Below are 12482 nucleotides of genomic sequence, written 5' to 3'. Positions count from 1 at the left end.
TTAATCAATCTCTCCATTATGCTTAAACAAAATACTGTACTTTAACAATTTCTAAGTTGTATTGTACTTAGCTTAAAATTCTGTGTAAGAAAGTGTATGTATTCACAGCCATAGTGTTTTAATTGTGTATTGCGGTAAAAGTCTTACTTCATCTATGGCCAGGGAACAGAATTCTTTTTTTAGTTGAATAAAAAATTAAAATTATTCAGTTGCTGGAGAAGAGTTTCAATTGATGACTACTGATATTTGCCATGAGTTTAAACTGACTCCATTGATGATAGCAACAGTGCATAGAAAAAAATTAAAATAATTGAAGCACAATCAAGTGTTCAAAAAATTTGAACACCAATCTACGAACAACTAGATAAAGCATCACTACAGTGATTCCAAAATCAATAAAATGTTCCCATTGAAATTTGCCATTCCCAGTCAATGAATTGATACTGAAAACAAAAGCTGAATTCTTTGCAAATAAATTAGGAATAACAATATTCAAAGCTTGTCAATTTTTAAAAATGACTTGTCAGTTTTTTTAATGTTACACCTCATATCTATTAGTGAAGTTTGGTAATAGTAATCAGTAATTAATTTTTTACAGCTGGTAGTCCCATTAGAAGAATTCCTTGAACCCTGTGAAACTGATGTAAGATTGTTAGCAACATACCTTCAATTTCTTGCTACTGGTAAGATTCTCAATAGTTTATCATTTTTTATACTTTATAATGATTTATTAAATATTAATTAAGAATTATCTGTGTAAAGTTTGTTTATAAAATATAACCATTTTACATAGTAATATTTATTACATTAATTGGTTTTATGAAAGTGGTATTCTTTACATTTTTTGATAGATTTTTAATAACAAGCAATACTAGTAAACTTGTTAAGTGCCAGATTGTTAACAAATTTTTATTTGTCTTAAGGTAGAATATCCCATCTAATTAAATCACTAAGGTTCAGTTTTTAATATTTCTATAAAATTTGTAGTTTGTTTACTTCATCCTTTTATTGCTTTTTAATTCTAAGTTCATTAGAATAAAAAATAGTAGCAGTATACACTTTCTTATCCATTGAAACAGCACTCAGTGTTATTTATATTTTGTAGTCTGTGGGGACCAATTTATTAAATATAACTTTTAATTCTAATTATTGGTATTTTATTCTTTTGTCTTCAATTTTCTACATCCTGAGATGTTCCATGTAATTAGGCACCACCTGGTTGTAAAGAATGAAGTTTACTACTATCCTCCTTTCCTTTACTCCCATTTTTTGTTACATTCCTATGTAGTTATTATTAATATCTTATTATCAGTGAATAAAGAATTATAATTGTTTGTGATTGATGATCATAATTATTTAAAAAATTTTATTGTTTTATCATTCAAATGCGGCTATTAAATAAGCTGAAAGGTTCAAAGCCCATAAGAGGTCCAATTTATTCATACAAAAACAATATTTCAGTACAGTCCTCTTAATTCATTTTAGTTTTGTATAATTATTTTAAAGAATTCATATTTTTATATTTTATAAAATGCAATCTAATTGAATTTTTTACATAATCTCTATTTAGTATTACATAATATGCAATTATTGAAATATTATCTTAGCATAATTGAATTGTTGTTGCAGAAAGAATTAGGCCACAGTGGAGTCCTGTCCTATACAAAGTTGCTGTTCATCATGTTTCAACATTTATGATTAAATATCCTGAAAATAACTTCACAAAAAGTCTTAAACAAAGAATAGATGCATTAGGAAATCAGGTACAGTATTTTATCAAACTTTATAAAGTAAATATATTTACTATTTATTTACTTTGAATGTAAATATATTTTTTAATAAATATACTTAATATTTTAATCTGAGAAAGCTTTTTTGCTGTTGTACAGTCTGATTAATCTATTCTTGGTTTTATTCTTTTTTAGGAACATTATTGGGTACACAAAATTATTTTGTGGATTCACCTGTTTTATTATATAATTTCCTTTGAGTAAATTTTTTTTAACTTCATAACGTGAAGTATATTAAAACAAACAAACTTATCAGACAGAATTCTTGGAATGATTGAACATGTCATTAAAGACAAAAAACAAGTGATTAAAATTATATCAGAATTTTTTGGCTCTAAGTAATGTATTAATGAGCAAAAATAATATTATGATAATATAATTTACATTTTAAGATAATTACAACGATAATATAATTTTACATTTATTTATTGATTTAAGGACCATTCAGGAAGAAGTTAATTATTTTTAATAATATATGGGTAATATAAAAATATTTATGCAATATAATTAGGTACTGAGATTCATTGATGGTATATTCAGTGCTCATTAGTTGTAAAATTCATATAAAGATGGCCATTTCTCTTATGCACGAGTTAATCGATTACTGAATCCATGTAATTGTATATATTAATTTTAAAATAAACCATTGCTGATCATAAAAAATTAAAATCAAAACAACTGATTTAAAGAAGACTGTATACTATTAGAAGAAAGGAATATATTTATTTATTGTTTTACTAAGAAGCTGTTTAAATATAACCTCAACCAATATTTCTTATGATTGCGACACATTTGAGATACAAGTAATAGAGAGTTGTTTCCTATGATATTAATTATATAAATAGTCAGTCTGTGTGATGAGCAGAGTGATTATGTTGCTTGCAGGACTAGTTTGCTGTTGATTATCTTCATTTACAGTCCCTTTAATCCAAGTTTCCTCGCACCGGGCCATTTATAAAATTTCTCCGTCTCCTTGATCCATGAACCATCTCTATTCCATTACTCTCACCACATTCCTCTCTTGTATACTTCCTCCATCACATTTATTTATCAATTTCATTCTTGGTCTACCCCTTGGTCTTCTACCTGTGTGCTGCTGATATACAATATATTTGTCTCAGTGCAAAAGGAAACAGATATCTCTTTCTACTTTCCATAATAAACTTTGTGTAGGATGCTTGTTATTTTTGAGAATAGCAATTTTAATACTGTGCTTAATGTATCTCATATCTACTCACTTCTATTATGTGATCTGTTCTACATTCAGCTATATCTACATTACTTGTAAATTAAATATATCAAATTCCATTGCAGTTTATCAGGTTTGTGTGTTGAATGAGTCTTCTATCTAAATTTCTTCCTCCAAATATGCTGTTTTCTCTTCTTTCTCTCCCACTATCACATCTTCTAAGATGCTGTCTCTATTCTCCATTTTTTTCTTAATGCTGTTCTATCTTACCTTGTCCTTGCCTTAATACAGCTTTCTCCTTCATCTTATTTCACTCTTTATTTTTCTGTTTAAATGGCAAAATTTCACGTGAAAAAAACAGTAACAAGAAATAAAATAATCCAAATGTAATCACTGCAATCAAAATATTTTACAAAATTTTAATATCACATTCAGAAGTAGATCTATGTAGCTTAATAATTGATTAGATTGATCCAAAATTATAAATAAAGTAATGAAAGCTGTTTTATGAAGAACTATAAGTTTTAATAGAAATATTTTATCATTATTATAAAAATAGTTTATTTTTTTTTTTTTGGTTTCATTCTTGTTAAAGACGGCAAGAATTGTTGTCTTCTATTACATATGTACATTGCACAAGAATAAAATTTAGTATTGCAGTGTAATATTATTATGTGAACAAAAAATAATAATTTTTTGATTATAGTATTTTTATTTTTTGTTATTTTAGTTTGTGAAATAATAATTCTATTTATGTTTACAGGAGATGCGTAAATTACTCTTGGAATACTCACAGTAAATGTAAGACTGGTGTACTTATCAATAAAAAATTAACATTTTGTATACTTATTTTTTTTACATATTCATTTTAATCATAGCTCCCTTGGCATTCCAGATTCTATACAATCATAGCAGTTATAGCACCTAATTAGTCAAGTATAGTAATGTTTATGTAGTACATTTAATACCACAAATTTGATTCATAAATTCACTAAATTTATATTTATTTATATACTGATCTCATGAATGAAAACATTTCAACCAACATTTTGTTCCTATATTACAATTGTAGCAATTAGTAAACTGGAACCAGCTTTCGTATTGTATGATATGTTATTATTCTAGTTCTATGATGAAAGAAATTGCTTGGGATTACATAACTTTAATTTTAAACAAGACACCTTTCTAATAAGTTAAACTTACAGTATATTCTGGCTTCTAAAAAACTAGAGAAAAAAATGAATATCATCTTCAGAAACTGTTAAACCTTACGTAGCATAATAAAAACAAATATACTAACTGTTGAATCAGTTATTTTGGCGTAATAAAATAATCATAATATTTAAAATCATAATGAAGGCTTTTTTACCTTACAAAATGAATAATGTTGTTTCTAGTTACATGTTTTTGATTAAAAAAAAACAAAAGACAATTTTGGTCCTATCTGAATCCTTATCTTTTTTTTTTGTCTTCAGTCATTTTACTGGTTTGATGCAGCTCTCCAAGATTCCCTATCTAGTGCTAGTCGTTTCATTTCAGTATACCCTCTACATCCTACATCCCTAACAATTTGTTTTACATATTCCAAACGTGGCCTGCCTACACAATTTTTCCCTTCTACCTGTCCTTCCAATATTAAGGCGACTATTCCAGGATGCCAAGTATTTGGCCTATAAGTCTGTCTCTTCTTTTAACTATATTTTTCCAAATGCTTCTTTCTTCATCTATTTGCCGCAATACCTCTTCATTTGTCACTTTATCCACCCATCTGATTTTTAACATTCTCCTATAGCACCACATTTCAAAAGCTTCTAATATTTTCTTCTCAGATACTCCGATTGTCCAAGTTTTACTTCCATATAAAGCGACACTCCAAACATATACTTTCAAAAATCTTTTCCTGACATTTAAATTAATTTTTGATGTAAACAAATTATATTTCTGACTGAAGGCTCGTTTCGCGTTTGCTATTCGGCATTTTATATTGCTCCTGCTTCGTCCATCTTTAGTAATTCTTCTTCCCAAATAACAAAATTCTTCTACCTCCATAATCTTTTCTCCTCCTATTTTCACATTCAGTGGTCCATCTTTGTTATTTCTACTACATTTCATTACTTTTGTTTTGTTCTTGTTTATTTTCATGCGATAGTTCTTGCTTAGGACTTCATCTATGCCGTTCATTGTTTCTTCTAAATCCTTTTTACTCTCGGCTAGAATTACTATATCATCAGCAAATCGTAGCATCTTTATCTTTTCACCTTGTACTGTTACTCCGAATCTAAATTGTTCTTTAACATCATTAACTGCTAGTTCCAATCCTTATCACAAAAGACATAATTTTAGATTTTTCCCATGAAACATTTAAATTATATCTCATTATAACTCTGTTAAGCATATGGATGGAAAGCAGCTACCACCATCAAAAAAAGTCAAAAGACTTTTTGACTAAAAGTTCTTTTAGTCAAAAGACTAAAAGAACTAAAAGTTCTTTTAGTCTTTTAGGCAAAAGTCATTGGCTAAAAGAAGTCACAATTTCCATCTTACTCAAATGGTAAAATGACAACTCTGTTAAACTCTCTTCACTAATACTTATTTTTCCATAAAATTAATTGTTTTTTGTCATTATTTTACAACTTAAATAAGTAAATATTAAGTTAAAGTTTAATTACATCCAAAAAGTTAGTTCCCTACGTATAGATTTATTGAAATACTTATATGCTATTCCTAGTGTTACCTTTGCAAAAATTTTAAAACTGGATGGATATTCAAATGTTTATTTTCTATATAAGTTTAAATGCTATCTATCCCTTCTTCTTCAAACATCATCTTTAGAATTTTTTGTTTTTTCCAAAATTTCAATTATTAAGTTTAGTTCGTGACCTTGAGGTAGTATTCAAAGGTTTTTTTTATAATGGTTCAATCATCTTTTTAATTTTATTCTTGGAAACTTTGTAGCTACTGTTTATAGAACATGATTTAGTTAGTGATTCTAAATATCACTTACTCAATGATGTACTTTTAGAAGTAATGACCTTGGCTGTATTTTTCTTAGTTTTTTGTCAAAAGTTCTTTCTAAAGAAACCAACCTTATGTTAATGATTCATAATTAATCCAGAATAACTAAATTTACAGTCTCAGGGTTTATACCACAGATTTAGTATGTATACATCAAACTAGTGAACAAGAGGCAAAAAAATTATTCAATGTATCTATATACTTCATTAAAAATACATTATTGCTTTGCGTAACAAAAAATAAATACACTTTGTAAAAAAAAAAAAAAAAAAAAAAATAGCTTGCCTAGTCTGATTTAATTGCCCTCTTATCATTCCTCACACAACCCAATAGTCCTATATTTATGAAGACATTTTTCGAAACTGTAACAGCTTCCAGTTTGCTTTTGCGTTTCTCTATCTCCTTACAGCAGTCAAATTCAGGTTTTTGCAGGAACTTTAGCTCAGGAAACAACCAGAAATCACAATTAGCCATGTTTACACCATCAATAAAAGATTTATATACGTTTTTTATATTATACTCAGTGACTATTATACTCAGATCAGTAACAGTAAGTGTTCCATTTAAAATTTACTTAAAGTATTTACACTAAATAATTTACTAAGTGTTCCATTTACAAATTTTACTTACACACTATTTTTGTACCTTACTTTTTTAAATCAAATGTTTATCAAAATGTTAATTTTGCATTAACATGTAATAATTTATATATATATATATATATATATATATATATATATTATATCAACCATTGTGCTAATGCAATTTAATATTAAATGAAATATAAATCATCAAACACAGTAAATAGACAAGTTAAACTTACCATATTAATTCCAAGAACTGATTTTCACAGTGAATTTGTGATTTAGATCTATGAGATAGCAGATTTAAACAATATTTGTTCAGAAACCCACCAACATTGATAACCACTGGCTGTTCTACATATACACAAGGAAAGACCACATCTTAACAAACTTGAACATTTAAACTATAAAATACACAGTGATATTCTTATTAAATAAACAGACACAAATCAAATCCAACACTTACTGTTTGACCACTACACAATATATCAGTACCAAACACTAAGATGGTTACAAGAGAGAGCATGAAAGCATTATGAACTGAGTTTTAAAAACTATACATTTTTAAATTTGGTTCTGTTTGTCATTAAAAAAGTTTCATTACCAACTCTGATTGGCAAAAACAACCAAAATATAAACATATTAGCTGACAGAAAGTAAATAACCCTGTACATTCATTAAGCAATAGTCGTACATACATTTTGCCAACATTTTCAGGAGAGAAGCTTATTACGTTTATTAAAAACAAATTTTCATTAAAGTAAGATAGACTGTTAGCGGCAGTGATTTATTTATTTAACACTCCGGGTTGGTCTAGTGGTTAACTAGATTTGGTCTTCCCAAATCAGCTGATTTGGAAGTTGAGAGTTGCAACGTTCATGTCCTAGTAAAGCCAGTTATTTTTACACGGATTTGAATACTAGATCGTGGATACCGGTGTTCTTTGGTGGTTGGGTTTCAATTAACCACACATCTCAGGAATGGTCGAACTGAGAATGTACAAGACTACGCTCATACATATCATCCTCTGAAGAATTATCTAAACGGTAGTTACCAGAGGCTAAACAGGAAAAAAAAAGAAAAGCAGTGATTTATTTGTTTTAATATACTTATTATCAAAAATAAAGTCTGTTTTACTTTTCTTTAGAAGTGGACTGATTCTCATTTTCTCCTTGAATTTATCAGTATAAAGTTTATAACTATTGAAGTTTCATTCTCAAGTTGTGTTATTCTTTAGTAATCTAGATTTGTTGGGGGCCCACATTTTTTATTTAATTATTATTTATTACTATATTTATATAAATATATTTTTTTAGAATAATAAATCAAGTTCCATGGTGACTACCTAACAGATATAATTATTTATTAAATAAAATTCAACATGTTTATGTCAAGTAGTGTTGTCACTTTAACACAACTGTTAAAGTTATCTTTAACTGTTTATGTTATGAAATAATATGGTACTTGCTTAGTATTCCTAAACTCCCAGAAAAAATTAACTTTTACTGCCTAAAAAATGTCAGATTCAAATAAAAATCATAATTATTACATCTAAATGTTACATTTTCCCTAATTACTGTCACCTACAGGACATTTAAAACTTAAGTTACAAATATATACATTCCATTATTAAAAAAATTGGTAGGAGAAAGGAATGAAATAACTTATAGGATTAGTGATGTGTATGTAGGCATTTGTTGGGTACCATATTAATTACAAGTGAAATGACTAAGACACAGATAGATTTCAGCAGAAGGCACACACAGCCTATGATTCTAAAAAGGTAAAGCAGAGCAGAAATTTGAAAGAAGAGAGATTCCTAATGGCAGGGAATGAGTGAAATTATGCAAGGATGTGGGTAGTGTTACATGTATTGTCATAAACATGTATTTAGCTTGATAAAAGTTCACAATAAGAAAAAAAATAAACTTGTGTCTTACTACCCTAAGACAAGTACAATTATAACTTCATTATATTTATAACATAATTCTACAAATCATGTCAATAATGGTAAGGAAAGTTTGCTATTCTGTTGGTAACAAACAGAACTGCTTTAGAATTTGCTTAAAAGGATCAAAGAAACTTGAGCAGAATAGAATTAGAAAGTGCAAAATTTATGAATAACAGAAATGGTTAATATTAAAACATAAAAAATTTAAATAATTGATAGAACTAGATGAAAAGTAAAATTGGTGCACAATCAAATAATTTTGAAGATGTTAATTGCTAAATATTTGAACTCATATTTAAGTACACGTTAAATAAGTATTCAGAAAGTTCAGTTTTTTATAATTAATATTATTTATAAATTAATTTTAAACAAATAAATCAGAAAATCTTTTATTAAAAACTGAAATGTAATTAGATAGATCTTTTCTATAGCCCTCAGAATTAGGATATGTAATTTTAAAATTGTTATGTTATCTGATTAGTTTAAGAGAACATGAAAAAAATGAATATAAATTAATCAATCATATTTACCAGTACCATACATAGATAAAAAAAAATAATTTGTTTATTTTAAAATCTTGCTCTGATTTTTTGAAGCCAATCTTTAATATTACATTTCAGATGAGAGTTTAGATATTCATAGTAATTATCTTATGATGACAGCTTACTGACTGATACAGTTTAAGGCAAAAAAAAACATGATTAAAAGCAGATAATTGCATTCAAAATAAAATTAATGTAATCATCTTATAAAAATGTTTGTTTTAACAAGATGACTGTAAAATTTTACACTAGGGACAACAAAAATATTAAAATTAGCATTATTATGAATACCATCAACAAACATGAAATATGTCTGCATTAAATAGTTACAATCCAATCAATAAATTATTCTTCTTCTTTTTATGTGCATGTATACAATTTTATAATCCTTTTAAGAATTGTCCGTCTTTTGAAAATATATAGTGGTTTTATTTTCAAAAAGGATAACAATGAATATTCTGGTTCTTTGAGAATCATTTATAAATGTCAAGTTCTGGGGGGAGGGGCTTGAAATTAAACATGCTGAAGTGAGGGCCTATATTTTTATGAGTTCTATTAATGAAAGAAGGTAGATGAGACCATTTTCAGATAATACAAATAAAATATTCATTGCAAAGATGTGGTTATACACTAAAAAAATATATAAATAAAATTACAATTATATTTGTTTAGTAAATATAACTTAAATAGATCCCAATTGATGCAGCTCTCCAAGATTCCCTATCTAGTGCTAGTCGTTTCATTTCAGTATACCCCCTACATCCTACATCCCTAACAATTTGTTTTACATATTCCAAACGTGGCCTGCCTACACAATTTTTTCCTTCTACATGACCTTCCAATATTAAATCGACTATTCCAGGATGCCTTAATATGTGGCCTATAAGTGTCTTCTTTTAACTATATTTTTCAGTTATACACTAAAAAAATATATAAATAAAATTACAATTATATTTGTTTAGTAAATATAACTTAAATAGATCCCAATTGATGCAGCTCTCCAAGATTCCCTATCTAGTGCTAGTCGTTTCATTTCAGTATACCCCCTACATCCTACATCCCTAACAATTAGTTTTACATATTCCAAACGTGGCCTGCCTACACAATTTTTTCCTTCTACATGACCTTCCAATATTAAATCGACTATTCCAGGATGCCTTAATATGTGGCCTATAAGTGTCTTCTTTTAACTATATTTTTCCAAATGTTTCTTTCTTCATCGATTTGCTGCAATACCTCTTCATTTGTCACTTTATCTACCCATCTGATTTTTAACATTCTCCTATAGTACCACATTTCAAAAGCTTCTGATCTTTTCTTCTCAGGTACTCCGATCATCCAAGTTTCACTTCCAATATAAAGCTACTCTCCAAACATATACTTTCAAAAATCTTTTCCTGACTTTTAAATAAATTTTAGATGTAAACAAATTATATTTCTGACTGAAGGCTTGTTTCGCCTGTGCTATTCAGCATTTTATATCGCTCCTGCTTCGTCCATCTTTAGTAATTCTACTTCCCAAATAACAAAATTCTTCTACCTCCATAATCTTTTCTCTTCCTATTTTTACATTCAGTGGTCCATCTTTGTTATTTCTACTACATTTCATTACTTTTGTTTTGTTCTTGTTTATTTTCATGCAGTAGTTCTTGCATAGGACTTCATCCATGCCATTCATTGTTCCTTCTAAATCATTTTTACTCTCAGCTTAATTACTGTATCATCAGGAAATCGTAGCATCTTTATCTTTTCACCTTGTACTGTTACTCCGAATCTAACTTGTTTTTTAACATCATTAACTGCTAGTTCTCTGTAAAGATAAAAAAGTAACAGGAATAGGGAACATCCTTGTCAGACTCCCTTTCTCATGTTCTTCAATTATTACTATTGCTGTTTGGTTCCTGTAAATTTTAGCAATCATTCTTCTATCTCTGTATTTGATCCCTAATTTTTTTTAAATGCTAAACTTTTATTCCAGTCTACGTTACCGAATGCCTTTTCTAGGTCTATAAATGCCAAGTATGTTGGTTTGTTTATCAAAATTGTTGTTAATCTTCCTTCTACTATTAATCTGAGGTCTAAAATTGCTTCCCTTATCCCTATACTTTTTCTGAAACCAAATTGGTCTTCTCCTAACACTTCTTCCACTCTCCTCTCAATTCTTCTGTACAGAATTCTAGTTAAGATTTTTTATACATGGCTAGTTAAGCTAATTGTTCTGTATTCTTCACATTTATCTGCTCCTGCTTTCTTTGGTATCATGACTATAACACTCTTTTTGAAGTGAGAGAACTTCCCCTTTTTATAAATATTACACACCAGTTTGTATAATCTATCAATCGCTTCCTCACCTGCACTGCGCAATAATTCTACAGGTATTCTGTATATTCCAGGAGCCTTCCTGCCATTCAAATCTTTTAATGCTCTCTTAAATTCAGATCTCAGTATTGTTTCTCCCCTTTCATGCTCTTCGACTTCCTCTATAACACCATTTTCTAATTCATTTCCCACATATAACTCTTCAATATATTCCACCCACCTATCGACTTTGCCTTTTGTATTATAAATCGGTGTACCATCTTTAACACATTATTAGATTTTAATTTATGTATCCCAAAATTTTCCTTAACTTTCCTGTATGCTCCATCTATTTTACCAATGTTCATTTCTCTTTCCACTCCTGAACACTTTTCTTTAATCCACTCTTCTTTCGCTAGTTTGCACTTCCTGTTTATAGTATTTCTTAATTGTCTATAGTTCCTTTTACTTTCTTCATCACTAGCATTATTATATTTTCTACGTTCATCCATCAGCTGCAATATATCGTCTGAAATTCAAGGTTTTCTACCAGTTCTATTTGTTCTACCTATGTTCGCTTCTGCTGGTTTAAGAATTTCCTTTTTAACATTCCCATTCTTCTTCTACATTTTCTACTTAATCTTTTCTACGAAGAACTATTGCGTTGTCCTCCTCAAAAATCTTCTTTACTTCCTCATCATCAAGCTTCTCTAAATTCCACCAATTTATCTGACACCTTTTCTTCAGGTTTTTAAACCCCAATCTACATTTTGTTATCACTAAATTATGGTTGCTATCAATATCTGCTACATGGTAAGTTTTGCAATCAACAAGTTGATTTCTAAATCTTTGCTTAACCATAATATAATCTATCTGATACCTTGCAGTATCCCGGGCTTTTTCCATGTGTATATTCTTCTACCATGATTTTTAAACTGGGTGTTGGCAATTACTAAATTATACTTTGTACAAAACTCTATAAGTCGGTCCCCTCTTTCATTTCTTTTGCACAGCCTGTATTCACCCACTATATTTCCTTCCTTGCCTTTTCTAATGCTTGCATTCCAATCTCCAACTATTATTAAATTTTCATCCCCTTTTATGTGTTTAATT

The 12482-nt window shown here is 28.4% G+C and overlaps 1 protein-coding gene and 1 long non-coding RNA gene across 5 annotated transcripts in view; one reads left to right on the top strand and one right to left on the bottom strand.

The window, feature by feature from the left end:
- The window catches only part of LOC142318881 (RNA polymerase II-associated protein 1), a 97690-nt gene extending 93866 nt beyond the window's left edge, over positions 1-3824 (top strand). For both annotated transcript variants that reach the window (XM_075355501.1, XM_075355502.1), the window contains 3 exons: positions 599-683; positions 1630-1763; positions 3743-3824. In XM_075355501.1, coding sequence (XP_075211616.1) covers positions 599-683; positions 1630-1763; positions 3743-3778 — 255 coding nt within the window. In that variant the 3' untranslated portion in view covers positions 3779-3824. The remainder of the gene's footprint in view (positions 1-598; positions 684-1629; positions 1764-3742) is intronic.
- LOC142318883 (uncharacterized) overlaps positions 1-12482 on the bottom strand; it is a 36729-nt gene that overhangs the window by 19803 nt on the left and 4444 nt on the right. For all 3 annotated transcript variants that reach the window (XR_012755067.1, XR_012755066.1, XR_012755065.1), the window contains exon 2: positions 6818-6932. This is a non-coding gene — a long non-coding RNA (uncharacterized LOC142318883). The remainder of the gene's footprint in view (positions 1-6817; positions 6933-12482) is intronic.

This window comes from Lycorma delicatula, chromosome 2 (genome assembly GCF_047948215.1).
Source record: "Lycorma delicatula isolate Av1 chromosome 2, ASM4794821v1, whole genome shotgun sequence".
Classification (NCBI taxonomy): Eukaryota; Metazoa; Arthropoda; class Insecta; order Hemiptera; family Fulgoridae; genus Lycorma; species Lycorma delicatula.
The sequence above is the reverse complement of the archived record's forward strand: the minus strand, read 5'-3'. Positions and strand labels throughout refer to the sequence as shown.